The sequence below is a fragment of the Hetaerina americana genome, unplaced genomic scaffold (assembly GCF_022747635.1).
Source record: "Hetaerina americana unplaced genomic scaffold, ioHetAmer1.1.p SCAF_9, whole genome shotgun sequence".
NCBI classification, from domain to species: domain Eukaryota; kingdom Metazoa; phylum Arthropoda; class Insecta; order Odonata; family Calopterygidae; genus Hetaerina; species Hetaerina americana.
In genome coordinates, this window is record NW_027287538.1 from 3,894,644 (window position 1) to 3,915,504 (window position 20,861).

Here is a 20,861-nt window from a genome sequence, read left to right on the forward strand (position 1 = left end):
TAATATTTGTCAAGTTATTAAGGTAGTGTAAGGTAATTCTTTTATGTACAGTATTAAAAATTGTACTACATGTGTTGTTTCTTTTTTTAAGATTAATAAAAAGTTATGTGCAGGTAAATTAGCTTTTTTGGCTGAAACCGAATATAAAAAATAAATAATATAATTATGAATTTTCATGCTCAACCCAATAACGTCGCTTTCTTTTTATAATCATATCTTTAACGTTCACAGGCTTAACTATCTGCCTACTCAGTTGAAATCAGTCTGCATCCAGAGTTTCAAGAATAGGGCAAATACCTAGTTACTTGCTCACCCACTTTACTCATTGGATGGGGCAAGTGATAGAATGTTATGAATATGCATGCCATGAGCAGTGAAATATTTACATCTTAAGAAAAGTCGTCTGCAGTAAGCTAAATTTAGATGATGGGTTACCATCATGATAGTCTTTTTCTGCAGGATAAAAACTCATTAAAGTATGGAGCATGCTTCATATGGAGATTTCTAGGTCATTACCAAGGTGTCTATTGGAAAAGGAGAAACATAATGGTTTCAAATTTTTAGATGGAATTAGCATGCTTAGGTAGTTTTCTAAGGATATAGAGAACCTAAGATAATTTCTTAATTAACATGCTAATATGGGAGCTCAACGTCAGATCCATGCACATATATAAGAAATAGGCGTATTATTATGGGTATATTCGTTATATATATTTATATATACTGCAAAAGTTCACTTAAAACATTTAATTGATCATAGTGGTTCATACTTTTCAAACGCCGCTACCATTTGCCTAATGTCACGTGGTATTTCTCGTCCCCTGTTTCCTACTCCATGCGCATCCCTGGGCCGAGGCATGCGCCATCTATAACCAAAATCACAGGATTTTTATTGCGACTGCCGCTATGTCCGCCATTGGCAAAGAGGTCGCTTCATGGGTTAAATGGTTTCCATAGTTTTCGGAAGTGATATTGTGGTGTTTGTGGAAATGGGTTTTAGTGTTATTTTCATAGATGCAGCATATGCAGTGGATAATTGTACCGATGCAGAAATGCCACGATGAACAACTATCTTCATTTCATGTATGCAAATACGGAGTAAAGAAAACGTGATATTTAATGGCATTTTGCTGCTGTTGTGACCCCTTGTCCGATTTTGCACTTAATAATTACTGTGGAATTTGGTGGAGTCAAGCAATTCAATGCATGGTCCCTGGAATGGAACCCTTTATCTATTATCAACCGAAGAATGAAGTGGACCGAACGTAGATCTGTATACAGCTTATTGTTTGGAATTATTTTAGTCTCTCCTTTGGTGATATGAACCATGTCTAAACAAACAAAACGGAAGATTACAGTTGAGCCCTCTCCTCCCACGTCTTCAAAAACCAGTAGTTCAAACAAAGATTCCCAGAGAAGGCCTAGTGTCTTTGAAAGACTGGGAACGAAGACCACAGCATCGAACTCTTCGAGCCAACAGGGAGGTGCTCCAAGTAGCGGTGACAACTATTGTCGGCAGTGGGCTCAGAATGGGAGTTGCACCTTTGGGAAAAGTTGCAAGTGAGTTTTTGAATAAATTGCTGCTTCTAGATGGTAATTTTACGCGGATGTATTCATACAATTTCTGCAGTTGACAGTGTGGAACAGATCCAAGTTTTTCGGTTGTATTTGCTTTCAGAAAAATTGTAGGCTAGGTCTTCAAGCTTTCTACTTGAAAGTCTTCGAGTTTTCAAGTTCAGGTACTTAGACAATTAAACCCTGGATTACAATGATATTCCTCAAAGTTGTTAATTAATATTTAGCCCCTTCTATATGGATCTTTCCATCCATAATATCATGACATCAGGTAATTAACATATCAAGCACGATTTTCTTCTGTGTTTTAGTGTTAACATACCCGAGTTATAATCAAATATTTTCTTCGTAAATGGGATGTTTGGGTAAATACATACCAAATCATCTGGCAGTGGTTGCATGACCACTTTAGAAAAGAGTCGTTTTTGTGAGGTGTTTAAGTCTATATCATTTGAGCCAATAAAGTTAAATTTTTGGGTGTGAGTTGAGTGTATGCAAGTTTACTTTTATGTGCACCATGTTTCAATTTTTTTGTGAGGATCCATCTGAAACATTAAATCTGCGCTTAAGCATGAAAACTTTTGAAAAAACTGGCAAAATACCATATAAAAGGGCAAGGTTGAGCCTTGCTGAGTCAAGGTATGTTTCTAATGTAAGACTTATTATTTGCAGGCTCACTGATGGTAGGTATTTACTTTAAAAAAATGAGCTTTAGGCTAAATCCCTTCATTAAAAAATTGAACGAAATACATTTGGTTGCATTACCCAAAGTTAGATGTGACTTAAATTCAACACACTTCCCTGTATGTATATATTCCATGCTACTATCATTGTGCAGCCAAACAAAGCCATGTTCAATTTAATTGCCAGTGCTATTATGTGCACAGTTATAGCACAAGAGGTTGTAATCACTTGAAGAGAACTCCCTATTGAATCTGCTATGTTTGCTAAGAACTCTTGTTAATCTGGTGTGAAATTTCTGAAATGATTGCCTAGGAAACTATGGGAAATAGGTAATTTTGTTGTCATTTAAGTCGTAGCTTAATCATTTTTTGTGCAAGCATCAGTGCTATACAGTTGATGAATTCATGTCTCCCTTCCTATATAAATAATTTACTTCTTACATACTCAGGTATTTGGTGACTACGTTTGTATTTAATATCCAATTGCAATGAATGGCAATTGTCTGAAATGAATATTTGCAGTCATTGTTACATGTTCCATACACATCTTTCAGTAATCAACAAACTACCAAAAATATATTTCTTTGCTTATTACCAAAAATGTTTTTCCAAATAGGTCATGGAACCTATTCTTTTTTAATTGGGTTAATTAATATGGAACAGTATTTGGTAATCCATGTTGGAAAAAGATTTCATTTGGAATGATTTCTTCCTAATTCAAAAGTAGTTTGACAGTTGCAGATTGCTCATTTATAAACCATTTGTTTATAGACACCTAACATATAAACCATTTATTTGTTAGGCGTCAAATAATGTTACCTTTTTTACTCTATTTATGGACAAGAATATAGAATACTAGTTGGTTGAACATCATCATAAATTTTAAAATCATATGCAATTGTTATAATTATTTTACTTTTAGTAAAATAGTTGTAACTTTGTAAATCCCAATTTTTATTCATTTCAAATGTTTTCTTATACATCAGTTTACCGTAAACTTACTATTTGGAAGAAAATCAGGATGGGCTTTGTCATTTGAGAAAATGATCTTTTTTCAGTGTTTACATATTTATTAATTGCACATTTTCATGCATCACAGAAGGGGGATGCCCAGAAAGTGTTATTGAAAATATCAATATCTATAGCATTATTATTATAAGGTAATCTACTGGTTAAGGTAGGTATAGGCCCAACTACCAAATAAATATTTTGTTTTTTCTAGCAAAACACAATCCAGCCTCCTTCTATACAATAATCCTACTCTTCATTTCTGTGTATTCCCTTCCTCTCTTCATTCCGTCCAAACATCCCTATCCTATCCCTACCCTTTCCTCGTTTGCCTAACATTCTCCCATCTAATACAGTCTTAAACATCTCACGGCTGATCAATATGCCCTTCATCCATTTTTCTTTCTCCCTTTTCATGTCTCCCAACAATCCCCTCTCCTCCCATCTCACCATACCCACCACTTTTTCGTTTGTTTGCCTTTCGGTCCATTTCACTTTATCCATTCTTCTCCACACCCACATTTCAAAAGCCTACAATGTACATCAATCCTCCTGCTTCAGTGACCATGTTTCCGTGCCTACGTGCAAAACTACGCTCCATATCTAAATTTTAACCAACCTTTTCTTAACGTCTTTACTCAATGTCCTTGTCATCAAATCCCTCCTTCTGAAAATATCTTTGCCCAGTGTAATTCTTCTACTTACTTGTTTTTGCCCTCCTATTTTAATGATTAGCTTAGCCTTTTTCTTTCTAGAAAATTGCATAACTTAGTTTTATGTATATTGATTCTTGTCCCATTTCTATCACACTGAATTTCCAATTCACTCATCACTGCCTGCAACCCCTTGACTGACTGACAAACTAGAGTTTGATTATCAGCAAACTTAACTGATTTTAGGGATTCTCCTCCAACTTTCATTCTCATCGTCAGTTCTTCCCATGCATCTTTAATTATGTCCTCCACGTACTGATTTAAATCCAAAGGCTAACCCGAACCTTAATTCTAGCTTTTGAGGGACAGTAAAGTGGCTTGGAACCAATACTAGCCTTCTCTTGTCCATCAATACCGTGAGCATGTGGCTCAAGATGAATTTAAATTTGCATCATGCAATCTTTAAGTTCAGTGTGCACTGTCTGGAGGAATTGATAAATTTGTGGCAAAACCAGAGCCAGTCAAGTGTCAGTCAATAGGAAAAACCACTGTTAGAGGCCCATTGGAGTACTTGAGTAACATGAGCATCATCATTAGTGATTGGATTTGAGGCATTTATTGGCAGTGAAAATAAGGAAGACCTCCACGATGTCTCATCTTCAACAAAACGACCCTATTTGAGTATGCTCTGCTCAAAATATATGCACTCTGGAGTGAACTAAAATACTACTCCTCAGAATTATTCTTATCCTAACTCTGTGAATATGATAATCCTCAAATCATAGACTCCCAGACAACCAGGAAACGCATTGAGAATGAGAAAATCTTGAAAACACCCTTGAAAAAAGCCTTGGAGTGAGCAGTTAGGACGAGGTGTGCACATTCTTGAAATTGCCTTATTTTATTTCGAAAATAAGTGGTGGGCAAGAGAGGTATAAATTACTGATGCATTTTCCTTTTAATTGAATTAAATATGAATGACTTATTTGTAGGGGTATTCTTGCCCTTTGGTTTTAGTCATCATTACTGTGGGTAACTTGTGTTCCAGAATTATCTCATTGGAATGATGAAATATAAGAACATTACTGTGCATAAGCACTACTTTCATTATAATAATTTGAATCAAAAGGTTACAGCCTCTCGTTAATGCTTCGTACTAATACCAGCATTGCGAGAAGTGCTGAGAATATCAATGGCAATTCAGCATGAATACCCCACAATCCACCAAAAAGGTGTGTGGCAGGGGGTGCAAGCACCAGGCAGGAAGGGTAAGGGATAAGGGAGGATATGGGAGAGGAATGGAAAAGGAAAAAATATTTTTTTTAATCTATCAAATAATGAGCAAATTTTTTTACGGAACAAATGTGATTATGTAGAAAATTGAAGTGAGTTTGTGGGAAACTAAAATCATCAACAAAAGCTTTAAGATTTTTAGCCCCCTTCAAGGCACCACTAGGGTATTTGGCAGGGGATGAATGCACACCAGACTAATGTTGTCCCTCATATTTTTACCCCTACCACGTTTGGACTAAGTTATTCTAATCCTTCATTTTTGTGGAAAATTGGAATCCTAAATCTATCTGTTCTACACTTAATCTCTCCTACTATTATATTGAAATGATCTCTCCTACCGTATTATGATGGGAGTAATAATACATTTTCAACATCACTGCTAAAGACAGGTCCTTCCAATGGATGCGAGAGATTTAATCTGTAATTTAACTTTTGCTCTATAGTGGGATTCCCAGCCTAGCTCCTCTAACATTTTGGGTACACTACTAAGTTTATCGTAACTTTTTATCTACAAATGGATTTTTTGCGAGCAAACAGACTTTGCTTGAAGAACCTTTGTCGCGTCCAAGGGAATATGGTGGTGCTCGCAGAAGGTGAATGAAAAGTTAAATCCCAGTGTGCCCAGTGAATCCCTGCTTGTATGTTTTTTGTGATGTGCCAGTGCCATTCATTTGCTAAATATTGCTTCTTCAGTGTGCTTATGTACAGTGTTAAAAGTAATGTATATTGTCCGTAAGATTTTCAGATATTAAATCACGTTTCCTTTATTATGTTTAGGTATTCCAACACGCACACTTTGACCAGCCCTTCCAAACAGCGTGCCGCTAAAAAGGAAGCCAATGACTCTAAACAGAGCAAGGTATGATTTGCCTCGAAAAAATTAATATAAGTGTCATATATGGTTCATACAGCCAGTAACAGTTGCTAGCCGAAATTGGTGCTTTGTAATTTATTTAGTTTTTGTTATATGGGTAGATATCATCAAAATATTCTCTGATTACTGAAATTGATGATAGGACTTCATGGTTCTCAAATAGCATGCGTCAAATTCATTTGACCAGTAATGATGTTTTCCTAGAGTTAGACAAATTATTTAATTGGTCATGCATTTGTTGAATAATGTAGCCCCTGTTCTGTTGTGGAAGTCTAGTAAATGATGATATTGGTAATGTACAATTACCACAAGTTCAAAGCACTTTGGGAGAGACTAAGAGAGTGACTTTTAGTGGAGTCATATGCTAACATGCGTTAAAATGAAGATTTGTTAAAGTGTTAAAGTCATTCGCCTTGATGAAACATTTTAACACTGAAAATTCTGTATGACTGGTCCCTCCTCTGGTGTGGTATTGCTATTTCAGTGTTTATTGTTGGAGTAGCCATAATTATTATGTCAGGTGGCTATTGACCAGTTCATATGCCGGACAGGACATACTGCTGTTAGGGATAAGTGCTGATAATTTGGTAGATGCAGAATTTCCAGGGAACGGGAGAGGAAGTGTGGAGTGAAACCGGACTTTGTTTGACCTGAGACAGTTAACAGAAGATGCCAAGAAGCCATGCAATTGAACGTCCGATCTGATGAGCAGAATACTCAACTTGAAGTGCTCTCAGGGGATTGGGGTGGTGCGGTGGCTAATGTACTGCCTTGCCTCTGAGAAGGCCCAGGCTCCAATACTGGTGACGGCAAATGTTGTTTCATTGGTAATATCCCGATCCCTAAATTGAGGTGGTTGGTGGAGATCACTTTGAGAGAGTACGCCATCTGTCCGATGGCACGTCAAACTGCTTGACCCCTTGCCATCAAAGAGTAGGCCAATGGCGATGCAGGGTTTCCCTCCATCCTTCCTCCTTTCCCATCCATCCCTAATGGTGCAAATGACCTCGGCTGTCGGTCGCCTCCCTTAATAACTACTAATACTACCACAGCTTAAAGTTCTCTCTACGTATTCTAAGTCCATTTTATTTTTAAAATGGAAAGATGCCGCCACATGGTCTACCATTCATAATAGATCCCCAGACAGGAATGACTTTTGTTAATGTGTTTTCAACTCCAGTGTGGCCACAAAGTAAAGCCTGATAATGCTGCTCTGCACTGAAACCTGGGTCACATCAAAGTTCATGTGGATTTGTGAAGTTTTATTTTGACATTATTCATCATGTAACAATTCCACAAAGTTATGCCCAAAATGATTAATTATACTGCGAGTAAAGATGCAGACTGGTCTTGTTGACTGAAAGCCTGTGTGCCTGCTCACTGAAATAAGGTGTCGCACTATGTAGTGTCCTCGGCTGAGTTTCATACTGTCCAGGAGAGAGATAGGTATTTTAACCCATGACTGTTTGATTGTATTGAATAGCGATTGATTGGGTCGGGTTGCCCGTTCTTCGATTTAATGTGGTGCGATTTCTCTTGCCAATAGAGTCGAGGTGGAGGGGGGTCCAAGTGTGGTCGGGACGAAGGGGGCAGCAACCCAAACAAGCGGCTGCACTCTGCGGTGGTGGTGAAGAAGAAGCAGCAGCAGTCGTCATCATCGCAGTCCAAGAGGAGTGCCTCGAGTGGGCACAATGCTCCCTCGTCCCAGGAAGTGGGGGCACCCAAGGGCGAGGGCTCCGGCAAGAGGGGAGCAGGGAGCCCATCTTCCCGGCACCAGGGGGGGTCGGGAGGAGGGGCCCCGGTACCCCCCCCTGGCAACAGTGGAGCGCCGGGGGAGGATGTGGACTGGGAGGAGTGGGACCAGCGGGAGCTGGAGTATGAGGACGAGAAGTCCCTGGAGAGGAGACGGCGCTTGCTGCAGCGGGAATTGGAGCTGCAGATGCGGCGGGAGAAGGAGCAGGAGCAGGGAGGGGGGGGCGCGAAGAAGGGGGGTGGTGGTGGTGGCGGTGGCAAGCGGATGTCATCCGGAGGGGGGGGTCCAAAAGAGTCCAAGAAGGGCAAGAGGAAGGTGAGGGGGCAGGGGTGAGGGGGCAGGGGTGAGGGAGACTGGGTTGGTTGCAGACAAGTGGCGAGACTCCCCCTGGGTGCTCTCTGTCTCGTTTTAGTATTATACGAGCCCTGCGAGAGTGATTTTGATGGATCCTTAAAAAGCACCCTCAAGCATTGTGGTCACTTGGGGATCTGTCCCTGCTGCTCTCTTGTAAGCCCTATTGAGCTGTGCACTGACCACCCATTCTACCACCTTTAATTGCGAGAAAACATTTCCCAGTTACATGAACACTCTTGGAATCTGCCAGCTTGTGAATGTCTTGGCCATCATCATGGGTTCTGGATTGTCTGCCGGCCATCATGTTTAAATTCCCCCAGCATTCCCTCGCCCTATTTTCTTCCCCACACTTTTTGCCAATTTTCATGCTGTCCAACTTGCCTTATCCATTCCTCCTTATACATCGCTGAACCAACACACTCCCCTCTGTCATTGTCTTCAACTACCCATTATCTGTCATCATCCCCCGACAACTATCCCGGCCTTATTTCAGATTCTCAGCAACTTAGGTACAGGCTTTTGAAATGGTGTCATTGGTCCATGGTATCACCATGGACCAATGACAATCATCATTCAGGTTTTCATTGATTTGCCCACAGACAAGAAAGTTTGGTCAATTTATAAGTCAGCACGTTCCACTTATAAATTGGGTTTGCATTCACTGATCCTGTTTTTCCACCCGTTAGAAGGGGTTTTGCAATTGTCCTTGGTCAGTGACATTGGTCCCTACTGTGGTTGTGGAATATCCTTGAAACCTAGGGACATTCAAGTTTTCAGGATTGCCACCTGCCTGACAATGTTCTTGTGGATGTTAAAATTGCTCTAGAATTTGTTGATGACAATAGTGGCGTATATATATTTAAATATGCATGGACTACAATGATACACACCTTGATATGGTGGAATCGCTTATGCATTCCGATGATCCCTAGAGCTGTACTGGCAGGAGAAATGATAATTGCTCCTGGTAGGTTGACCCATGACGGATAGGTCCAAGATGAGGAACCAAATGAAAGGTAGTGTCTGTTAGGCAGTGAGGGGGCTGCAAAGGCATCTTGACTCCAGTGGGGCAGCCATTGAGATAGCGTCACATGAAAAGCAGAGGAGGGCAACAGGCAACAACCTCAATTATTATTCCCATGATTTATATGATGGACAGTATAGAGAAAGTGATTCCTGGCAACTACGGGGCTTAGCACGATCGGCTGTGTTTTGGACCCAGCAGTGGGAAAGGCAAGGCTTCCGTAGTTGCCATCTCATGAAACCCTTGCTAAGGAAAACCGACAGAAGCAAGACAGAAGATGCAAAAGAAAAATACCAAATTATTTAGAAAAGGTGCTTGAAATGATAGCACAATGCTATGAACAGGAAAATTAGAGCATATTAAGGGAGATGGGAAGAGGAAATATAGATATTTTAGGTCAATTTGAGGTGAGATGGTAGGATAGCGGGGAATACTGGAATTATACAGCGGAGGGGAAAAAGCCAACGAGGGGTTGCCATAATATTGAATAAAAAGGTATGAAGAAGCGTAGTCAGTATAAAGCAAACAACGGATAGAATATTGCTAGTAGAGATAAAAGCAGAACCAATGAAATGGGTCATTGTTCAAGTATGCATGCCACCAAGCAATCTTAAGGAGGAAGTAGTGGATAGGATATACGATCTGTTGGAGGACATAATCGCATGTGTTCCTGCAGGGAAACATTTGATAATGATGGGGGATTGGAATGCAACTGTAGGCAAAGGAAGAGATAATGATGAGGTGGGGGACTACGTTTTAGGCACGAGGAATGACCACGGGGAAAAAGCAGTTGAGTTCTGTATGAGACGGGGTAGTCATGACCAACACTTGGTTTAGACACCACAAAAGATGCATGTATACATGGAAAATACCAGGTGACTCAAAAAGGTATCAGGTAGATTATGTTCGGGTTAGACACAGGTTTAGGAACAGTGTGATAAATTCGCACAGCTTCCCGGGAGCGGATGCGGACTCTGACCACAATTTAGTTGTTATGAAATGTAGCGTCCGTTTCAAAAAGATAAGGCATGGGCCGCGAGTTAGAAAATGGAATGTAGAAGCATTAAATGGGTTGAAAAGGAAGGAATACAAACAGGCGGTAGAGAAAATCATGGAGGATGGTCAGGAGCTGAGCACTATTGAAGAAAAATGGGAATGTATCAAGAAAGGGATATCAAAAGCTGCAAAAGACACTATTGGAACCGTTAACGCAAAAAATACAAGGAAACCATGGTTCTCGGATGAGATGATTACAAAGATGGATGAGAGGAGAAAATGGAAGAACATTAAACCAGAGATAGGCAAAATGAAGTTCAAAGAGCTAAATAAAAAAATTTGAGGTTGGCAACAAATAAAGCAAAAGAAGCATGGTGGAAGACGCAGTGCGAGGATATGGAAAGTTTGCAGAGAAAGGGCGAAATTGGTGCGCTCTACAGCAGGGTTAAATCACTATCGGGAAGTAAGAAGGGGAATTCTATGTTAATAGTTACAGATAAGTCAGGTAAATTAATAGTTGAAACAGAAAAGATTGAAGAGAGAAGGAAGAAATATATAAGAGAACTGTGTGGTAAAGAAATTAGGCCAGAACGGTGAGACAGAAAGAGAATATGACGTGGTGGCATACAACATGAACAAATGTGAACAAAGGTATTTGGCAAATATTATTATCACTTATTATTAAGTAATCTAGTGGTTAAGGTAGGTTTTCGGATGGGCATAACTACCAAAAAAGTATTTTGTGACTCCTAACAAAACACAATCCAGCAACCTAGCCTATATCAGGTCCCTCTTCATCTCTGAGTACTTCCCTCTTCCCCTCATCCTGTTCAAAATCTCTGTCCTGTTCTTGCCCTAACCTCATTTGCCTAACATTTTCCCCTCTATCAAAGCCTTGAACATCCCACTGCCAATCAATCCATTTTTCCTGCCTCCATGGGATTGCTCCCAACAAACCCCTCTCCTTGCCCACCATACCGAGTACTTCCTCATTTGTTTTCCTTTCCATGCATTTCACCTTCTCCATCCTTCTCCACACCCTCATTTCAAAAGCCTCCAATCTACTTCTATCATCTTTCTTCAGTGACCTCGTTTCCGCACTGCACATAACTATGCTCCATGTGAAAGTTTTAACTAGCCTTTTCTTCACTTCCATTTATATCTGCATAATGCCTCACTAGTGACTGCAAGGGTGTGTTAGGTGACCTAGTAGTGTACTAGTAACCAAGATTCGCATGCACATACACCAACGAATCTTGTAAAAATCTATCAAGTAATGCACAAATTTGTATGCATGCTGGAGGGAGACCCAATTCAAAACAAGGGTTTACTCACATAAAGTATTAGCTATTTGTTATTCGAAAAGAGGGAAGAAAAATGAACCACAATCAGTTATATGACTGGCCACTACCATTACGAGACAGGTCATGTAGGATTGAAAAGTAATAAGAGGAAACTCAAGGATAGCATGGAGGTGCAATTCATAGTCTCTGCCCCTTAAGTCTGCCCCCCAGTTGCAGAATGTCTCACATTCTGAACGTCCCTGTCGTCAATTCTCTCTTCCATGTGGAAGCTTCTTTGCGTAACGCAAGGGTTTCTTATCCATGCTAGTGTGACTACCTTGGTCCGAGACACCTCTAATTGGTTTCACCTGCTCTCTTTCCCATTTTAATGTTTGCCTCAGCCATCCTCCATCTCTAAAACCTCATAACCTTTGCTTTGCTTGCGTTGATTTTCATTCTATTGTATCTAAATGATTTTCTAATGTGCTCAGCAATGAGTGAGTAGTTAAACTTTGTTCATGTCCGAGGTTAATGTTCTTACCCTATGGAATTCCATTCTAATCGAAGCAAAATTAGCTGGTTGGAATCAGTGACGTGGCGGGTCATATTGTGGTGGAGACAGAATTAGCATTAGGACGTTAATTTAGTTCCCTTTTCCTGGAAGTTAATTCTTGATTAGACTGGGAAATGAAACCAAGGCATGGAAAAGTGATTATTGTTTGGAGTGTGTTAGCCCACTGCAACATCATGAGGTAACAGTGGTATCACATGGCATGTGTGGACAATTAAAATTATCCGTTTCTTGTATGTATCCTGTTTTGAGTTGTCAGCAAGACTTATTAACTGAAAAAATAATGTTATCTTTTGTTGTAAGCACATTTAGTATCTTGTGTATTCTGTATTATTGCAAATTTTGACATTAAATAACCTTGCATTTCCAACAACTTTTTAATTCAATGAATTTATTTTGTGAATAAAAACTATGAGTATGCCAAACTAGTCCTGCGTTATGACTGAATAACAAATTCCAAATGTCGAAAGTCCAAATTTTCCTGGTTCAAAATGGATTAGGTCTAAGATGTGACATTTTATTTTATGTGAATTGAGTTTTGCCTCCTCTTGCTTATGGATATACTGTGGGATATGTGTCGAGGCTGATGGCACTTGTATCTCTTGGTTTTTGGCGACACCAATCGCAGGGGTCAAGGTCGTCATCGTCTAGTTCGATGAGCTCCAACTCATCAACGTCCGAGTCTACGAGCAGCAGTGAGGAGGAGGAGGAGGAAGAGGAGGAGGAGGACGACTCGTCAAGCAGCTCATCCACGTCCACTTCGAGCCACGGCGCACGCCAGCAGAAGCTCAGGAAGGGGAAAGTGGGCGGAGGAGGGGTGAGGCACTCGAGGAGCGTCCCTGGCCGCAGTTCGTCGGCCGCCCGGAAGCCAAAGGCGCCGTCCAGCGGTGGCAAGAAACCAAAGCCAGCGAGTCCGGTGTGCACTCCGAGCCGGGGCGGTGGCAGTGGCATGGTGAAGAAGGCTGCCGAAGTGAGGAGGAGTCGCTCGAGGAGCAGGTCGCGGACTTCGTCAAGTTCGGGTGGAGAGCGTGGCAGAGGAGGTGGTGGGCGGGGTGGCAAGGGGAAGGGGGGGACAGCGATGCACGGCATGAGCGGCGCGGGCAGGTGGGTGGCGGCTGCTCTTTCTTCCCTCTCACTGCTCGTCCCTTTCCTCCCACGGGGAAGGCCGATGTCTTCTCGGTGGGAGTCGCTACGGGTTTGGAAAAACCTCTGACATAAGTACCTCAATGGGAAAACAATGGAAATCATTCGTAGTTAGATGTAGTATGATCATTTAGATGGTTGGTGTTCGCTTATTTAGCCCTTTTAGTGCCAGTGGGCTGATCCATCGGCCGAGTGTTTTTTCACTCTCACCTTCACTTTTCTGTGCTTCGCAAAGCTTTTGTAGACTGTGGTTGAGTACCTGTTATGCTTTCTTATCAATGCTGACATATTTTCCATGATGAAAATTGAATGTATGTTCACACTTGAGTTATTTGAACATAAGGAGTCCTGTGTATTGTAGCATATCTTCTTGTGCAGCAGATGCCATATCAACGTGGGCTGAGATATAGTAAGCTTACATTTTATCATGCATCTCTGTATTACTTACAAGCTAGTCTTTGTATTACAATTAGGTTGCCTTTGTATTAATATAAGGTCATCATTGTAGAGAGCACTATTTACGCCTCGTCCCTCTTGTCCTTAACATTTTCCAATGACATATGATAATTCAGTTAAAAGGAAATGAAACATTTTTATCTTAGCTCTGCCATGGGATTCTCCATAGAAGCCTTTTGGTGTTGCTTGGGAAAGACCAGCAGTGAAAATGATTGCTCACTTATTCATTCTGTTGGACTTAATTTTTGTCAAAATAACAAAATAATATCTCCTTCCTAGAGTTCCCTGTTTGAAGATTTGGATAGGGGAGAAGTGGTGGCTGATCCTCGGAAAGATTTTATGTTTGGAGGGATATCCCTGATGGTGGAGTGTAACTATTTAAAAAATGTCAAAAGCATTCAACTGTTTGTGTGAGCAAAGTTATTAGTAGTAGAAACTTATTTTGACAAATTTTCTAATCTGAAAGTAGAAGTTTAAATTTTTTAATAATAAATATTAAAATTATACTTTTTTTCTAAATGTGAAAATGTCTAACAGCATCATTGAATTTTTGTATCATAACTTAAACTATTTAAAGTTTAAACAAATAAAATTAGTTAAAACACATTCATGTTAGGCTTTGTATAAATTCCTAAGTGAAAACTTGCAAATGCATCAAAACAACGCCTGCATTTTCACGTATACCGGGGAAGAGAGGCTGGCACTAAAAGGGTTAAAGTTTTAGGTATTATGTTTCGACTTTCCAAAATTTGAAGTGCCCTTCACATATGCATGTACATATCTCGGGCTGAATGAGAGAGAAAAATGTGGGAGGCTCAGCTCAGTAATTCCTCCATAGTCTCCTTTTTAATGACAAAAGATAAGGAGTGTATTTTCAGGTCTATTAAAAGTTTCCCTTAGTGGGTGAGAAATGCCAAATGAAGGTAAGGGGCTTGAAGGAATCTTCTATTGTGGCTTGTTATTAAATATACAGTGGAACCTTGTTCAACAGGCATGATTCATTGCGTGATCTTTGTCAGAAAGTGAAATAAAATGTTTAGGGAAATAATTCTCACCTTTAAATTAATGTGAAATTGTAATAATGCGATAAAAAAAATAAATTATGCAATAAGGTTATAAAAAAATAATATATATATTGTCTAAAATCGTGGATAATGTTCAGCTTATCTTTTATTGTGGAATGAAGCAACCAGAATGCAATTTTTATTGGTGAAAACAAATAGGAATGTAAATAAACAATTTATTAATTATGATAGATACCCAATTTCTTTTACCTAGAAAGCTCTCTATAGACATTTTCTTTACCGGCACTTCAAAATTTTGTAAAAATGTGCCTTAAAATGATCGTTGAATAAATGTACATTATGCATTGTCACTGCCTTATCAGGACAATGCATTGTATGAATGGTGAGATGGAACAGTTCCCCATGACCTCCAATTCTCATTTAGCCGGCTGTTTTGGACTTGATGAAGGCTCGTGGAGTTTCTGAGTGGTAAACAAGCAGGGGTTTGAATTTCAAATCTCCGCTTGCATTTCGGCGAAACAGCAGCGTGAGATGTCCTTTCCTTGGATTAAAGTTTATAATATTTATTATAAAGGAAGTAATACATGAGGAAGACTGGATGGGTAATCTGGACATATTGTGTGAGGGGGGATAACTTTTAACTTGATGAATTACCTTAAGAGTGTATAGATTGTGAGTATGCATGGGTGGATGTTTATTTCTGCCTCAGGTCGGGCAAAGGTGGAGGTTCAAGAGGCAGCCGTGGCTCTACACCGCCACCTCCGCCTCCCCCACCCTCAAACAGCAAGAAGCTCTCCTCGCATGGCAATTCGTCATCGTCGCTGTCGTCTAGGCGACGTGAGAGTTCTCAGCCGCGGAAGAAAGGCACGCCCCCGGCCGCATCTTCCTCCAGAGGCAGTCACAGGAGGCGTTCGTCGGCCTCCCCTCAAGCCGCCGCTCCTCCCCCCCCTCCCCCTCCCCCGCGAGCTCCTCCCCCTCCCCTCTCCTCCAATTCCAGGAACCGCAGGAGTGGCAGCTCCGGGAGGTCAGCTGGAGCGGCCAGCAAGAGCAGTGAGTAGTGACGACGGCCACTTGTTGGAAATGCAATGCCTTTTAAAGCTGCCAAGGGACTCTGCCATTCCTCATTTTCACATAACCAATAATCCAAATCAGATTATTTATTTTGTCCCAGGATTTTGTTTTCAAATAAAGGACACATCAGAGAAAATTATACAGTTGCAATAACACTGTAATGTTGCAGATATCCACTTCACCCTTTGAACTTTAGGGGCCTTGGGCCCTGTCTTGAATCTTTTTTTGCATGTCATCACCACAGTGCAAGTTTGAAAGGAAAGATCTCATCCAAGCCTTGTCTTTTCTCGAGGATGCCAAAAAAATGTTTAATTTACTATTCAGTAACCTAGTAACTTGTGTAAAAATTGAATAACACCATTACTTAATTTACAAATTAAAAGAAATAGCCATAGCCGAAAGCGATAATAAGTTATCACCATTCGTCTTGCGAAGAAAACTACATTTCTTTTTGATGGTTTGTAAGATAAGAAATTCCACAACAGTGACCGACCACACCCTCTCAACCAGAACACCCTCCTGCATCAGTTTGTGGGAATGTTACTTCCTGGCCAGTGACCAACTACAGACACGCACACACACATACACACTCAACCCAAATGGGATCCTTCTGGACTCCATTACGGAAACCTGGGTTCATGAACACGTACTCTCTATCCGTGACTGTTTACGGAAACAAATTCGGTGCCAGGGACAAACATAGAGCTGACACTCTCACAAATGCTCATTTGCATATCTGACACACTCCCTTGTCTTTCCGTGTTTGTTATTATCTGTTGAAGTTGCTCAATTTGATTAATATTGTCCCAGTAGCGAGGCCCTTTGTTTGTGAGTGTTTTCCTGTGTGCTCTTGTTGGATCAAGTACATTTATACTTAAATCATATCCCCTGTTGCCCACAACTCATCCATGTTTGATAATAACCCTGGATGTGCTGGTGTGAAATTCTTGGAAATACCACTGAGAAAATTAAGTGAAATAGATAATTTTTTGTAAATCAAGTGTGAACTGTATCAAGTCCTTTGTGATCATCATTGCTATTCAGGTGATCAATTCATGTCCCTTTGTCTACGTAATTGATTTTCTTCGTAATTAAATATGAAAATATTCTCGTTATTCCTCCAGGCTCCTGTTTTGGTTTTTACTCTGCACATTTACTTATATTTTTATTTTTTGAAATATATGCTGACTCCCTAATATCCACTCAACGATGTTTGCAAAGAATAAGAGCATACAATGTGACGTGTCCCATACTTGTTGCAAACACTTCATATTGGAACCAGTAAACTTTATTATTATTATTACATTTTCAGCTTCGCGTCACCAATCTCCGGGGCGTCGCGACATGAAGCGCTCCTTGTCCAGCGACAGGAGGGATCGAAGGGGCAGGACACCTCCGTCGCCACCTCCATCTCAAGTGCAGCAGCCGTCGAGGGGTCGGGAGAGGGAGCGCGATAGGAGCAGGTCCCCGAGGTCAAGCAAGGGAAGTCGAGCGGAGCACATGTCTCGTTCGCCCGGGAGGAGGACGGATGCCAAGGGGGACATGAGTGACAGCCGGCGGGGCCGCAACTCGAGCCTGGACTCTTCGGGCAGGCGAGGTGGGCGAGGGTCATCGCCCTCTCTGCTGCCCCCGGCCACTCGTGGAGGCGGCAGCAATGAAGGGAGGAGTGGGGCGAGGGACTTGTGGGGTCGAGGATCTGACTCGAGGTGAGTGACAGTGTTTCGTGCTCAGTGCGAGTGTACTCTTACTGCCACGAGCTCCAAAGTCAGTCGTCCTGGTAGACAGGCCGACAAATTATTGGCATGCATTGAAATTGGTACATTAATACCCTTTGAATTGTTTCCTTTTGAAGTTGGCCCAGTTCAAAATTTCATCCGTCTGAGTTATGACCATACTTTGAAGGGGTAAAAATTGGAAAATACAATAATAATAATAATGTATTTATTTGTCTGGAAATTTGATGCTTATACACACATGCAAAAATATCGAACACGTCAGATATATACTTCACAATTTTAGAAAAAATACTTCTATATGCGCATTTATTTGTATCCTAGCCAATATACTATTATGTTTACATATTATTTGGCTAAGTCAGAATTCATGTGTAGTGACAATTCCAATAATTCATTTACAGAGTAGAACATATTATTTTTCAATAGGTAGAACAGCTTTTTCTTGTAAACAGGTACTTATCTTTCATATTTAATTTAATTTGGAAGTTTAAATAACATTAACCATTGCTTTGGGTCTATGAGCGGTATCATGTTTTCTGACAAATGGCTGGTTTAGGTCATTGCATGTCCTGTATGGTGGCTATGGCAATCGTGGATGGACCTTTATTGAGAAATATTACCCTTTGCATCCAAGATGACAGTCCGTTAAATTTACAGAAAATGAGGAAGCATAAGGAACTTTACTTACCACGTGATTTGAAAATGTGTTCCTTCCAAGAAGTGTTTCTATGCAGGATAACCCCCAGGAATTGGGTCCTAGAATTTAAGGTTAATGCTTTGCTTGATAAATCAGGCTGGACTTGTTTAAATTGGGTTGTAGGAAGTTAAGAAGGCACCATTCATTGAAAGCCTGTGCTACCTCAGCTGCTTTTTCTGTTGAACTGTCCACGGAGGATGTTGATACCCCTTAAGGAATAAACTGAAGTCCGAGTATAGGATGCTGCTTAGGAAAGCAAAAAATCACCTTTTCAAACAAATTATTTTAAATTCTATCAATCAAACAAAAGCTTTGTGGTCTGTAGTAAATAATGAAAATTCCAGTAAAATATCATAGCCCGGAAAAAATAAGTGCTTCTCAAGAACAATTGATGGAAAAGAAATCAGCGATTCTCAAAATGTGGCAAACAAATTCAATAATTTCTTTATAGATATCATTGGCGAAACAACAGCACAGAAAAACGTTCTAAATGATGGCATAGAAAAAGTAATTTACATTAGTGAATCAATTTACTTAAATCCCACCACAGAAAATGAAGTTAGAAATGTAATCAAGAAACTAAAAAACAAAAAATCCAGTGGGCATGATGGCATGTCAAATTATCTGATAAAACGTTGTCAAGAATCGTTCACTCTACCTATTACCAATATAGCCAATGAATCATTTCTAACTGGGCAATTTCCTGAAGAATTAAAAATAACCAAAGTCATTCCACTACATAAAAAGGGGGCCGAAGATCACCTGAATAATTACAGGCCAATCTCACTAATTTCATGTATTTCAAAAATACTTGAAACATTGATGGAAGCAAGACTATTAAAACTTCTCTTAAAAAATTAAGTTCTTTTTCAGTCCAGCATGGTTTCACAAAATTCAAAGTGTAGAAACTGCATGCAGTGATTATGTAACTAAAATTGCCCAAGCTTTAAGTGGTAAAAAGCATGTTATAGGGGTAAATATGGATGTATCAAAAGCCTTTGATTCTGCAAAATCTAGTATTCTTTTAACTAAACTAGGACATTATGGTATCACGAGAGTAGCTCATCTTACTTCTTTTTTGGTAAATAGGAAACAGTATGTAGAAATTGTGGGAAAAAATGGTGCTACCTACAAATCAACAATGAAAACTATTAAATATGGTGTTCCACAAGGTTCCGTGTTGGGGTCTTTTTTTCCTGGTGTGTGTGAATGAGAATGAAAAAGCCATAATCTCTCCAGAGAAAATATTAACATGGTAGCTCTATGCGGATGACATAAGTTTAATAGCAGGTCGTATGAAATCATCTCAATTAGGAATAGATATGTATGCTATGGTGAATTCAGTTGCTCAATGGCTGAATGTCAGTAGTTTACAACTAAAACAGAAAACAGTTAACTCGGAATTTAGTAATAGAGACCTTCAGTCAAATATTTCTGTAGAAATAGGAAACCAATTGATTTCTGAGTTCGAACGTACAATTAATGCACCTATAAATGTAATTGAGTCTTAACGAATCCTATACAATTATGTATTGTTATATGGCGAATAAATCTATCTATCTTGATGCAATAATATTTGTATCATCAGCATACAATAATGGGTCTGTTCCCTTAATGGACTTGAGCTTATCTGGTAGATCATTAAGATCATTAATATACGAGGGTCATCCGGAAAGTAGTACCCGTTCGTGAAATAAAGACACAAAAGTAAATATTAACAAACATAAAAAATTTTATTTGAAAGAGGATACTTTAAACTACTTCTCAACATAATCTCCAAGCAAATTAAGGCATTTGTCATAACGTGTGACAAGTTTCTGTATTCCTGCTGCATAGTCCTTCGCCGCCAGCTCATTGAGATACGCGAGGGACCCATCTTGCATAAATTTTTGCATAATGCAGATGGTGTTTAACAATTTCATGAACAATTGTTCGAGAAACATTGGGAAAATGCTCACAGATGTCATCAATTGTGACGCGCCGATCGTTCCTCACGAATTCGTCAACTGAGCTCACCAGTTGGTCTGTAATGACAGACGGTCTCCCCGAACGCTCATCGTCGTGTGTGTTCCCCCTCCCCATGTTGAAGTTGCGACACCACCGCCGAACAGACGACTCGTCCATTACATTGTCTCCATACACCTCCTTTAATTGGCGATGAATATCACATGGGCGAACGTTTCTTGCATTGAGGAATTTAATCACTGCCCTCACTTCACAACTGGCGGCGTTCTCAATTTTTTTAAACATTGTAAACAATCACAGAAACAACACAGGCAATGCTAGCGTCACGCAACTTGGCTCAGAGAAGGCAGACAAGCCACTGAAGCTATCTGACCTCGTCCAGCGGCTACTCGCGTCGTCAGCACTTCATGCGGCACGAACGGGTACTACTTTCCGGATGACCCTCGTAAGTTAAAAATGAAGTGGGGTCAAGTACAGAACCCTGGGGAACACCAGTTCACCTCTCTACCAGGTGAAACAAATTTGGAGCCATTTCTGGAGAGCTCCATGTGCTGATGCCATTCTCTTCCATTAATAAGATGTGCCTCTTGTACCATAATGTTTCAGTTTGTAACAGAGTAGCTGATGATTGCTGTAGTCAAAATCTGTCGCGAAATCAAAAAATAATCCTAAAGTTTGTTGTACAGAGTGCGGCAACAAAA

General features: G+C 40.2%; 1 protein-coding gene across 1 annotated transcript in view; it reads left to right on the plus strand.

Annotated features, from left to right (window-relative positions):
* Window positions 1-916: 916 nt before the first annotated feature.
* Window positions 917-20,861, plus strand: part of LOC139699001 (zinc finger CCCH domain-containing protein 13-like) — a 74,395-nt gene continuing 54,450 nt past the window's right edge. The window contains exons 1-7 of the mRNA XM_071597995.1: window positions 917-1,560; window positions 5,990-6,071; window positions 7,633-8,048; window positions 9,232-9,265; window positions 12,696-13,171; window positions 15,401-15,741; window positions 17,075-17,468. Coding sequence (XP_071454096.1) covers window positions 1,328-1,560; window positions 5,990-6,071; window positions 7,633-8,048; window positions 9,232-9,265; window positions 12,696-13,171; window positions 15,401-15,741; window positions 17,075-17,468 — 1,976 coding nt within the window. The 5' untranslated portion in view covers window positions 917-1,327. The remainder of the gene's footprint in view (window positions 1,561-5,989; window positions 6,072-7,632; window positions 8,049-9,231; window positions 9,266-12,695; window positions 13,172-15,400; window positions 15,742-17,074; window positions 17,469-20,861) is intronic.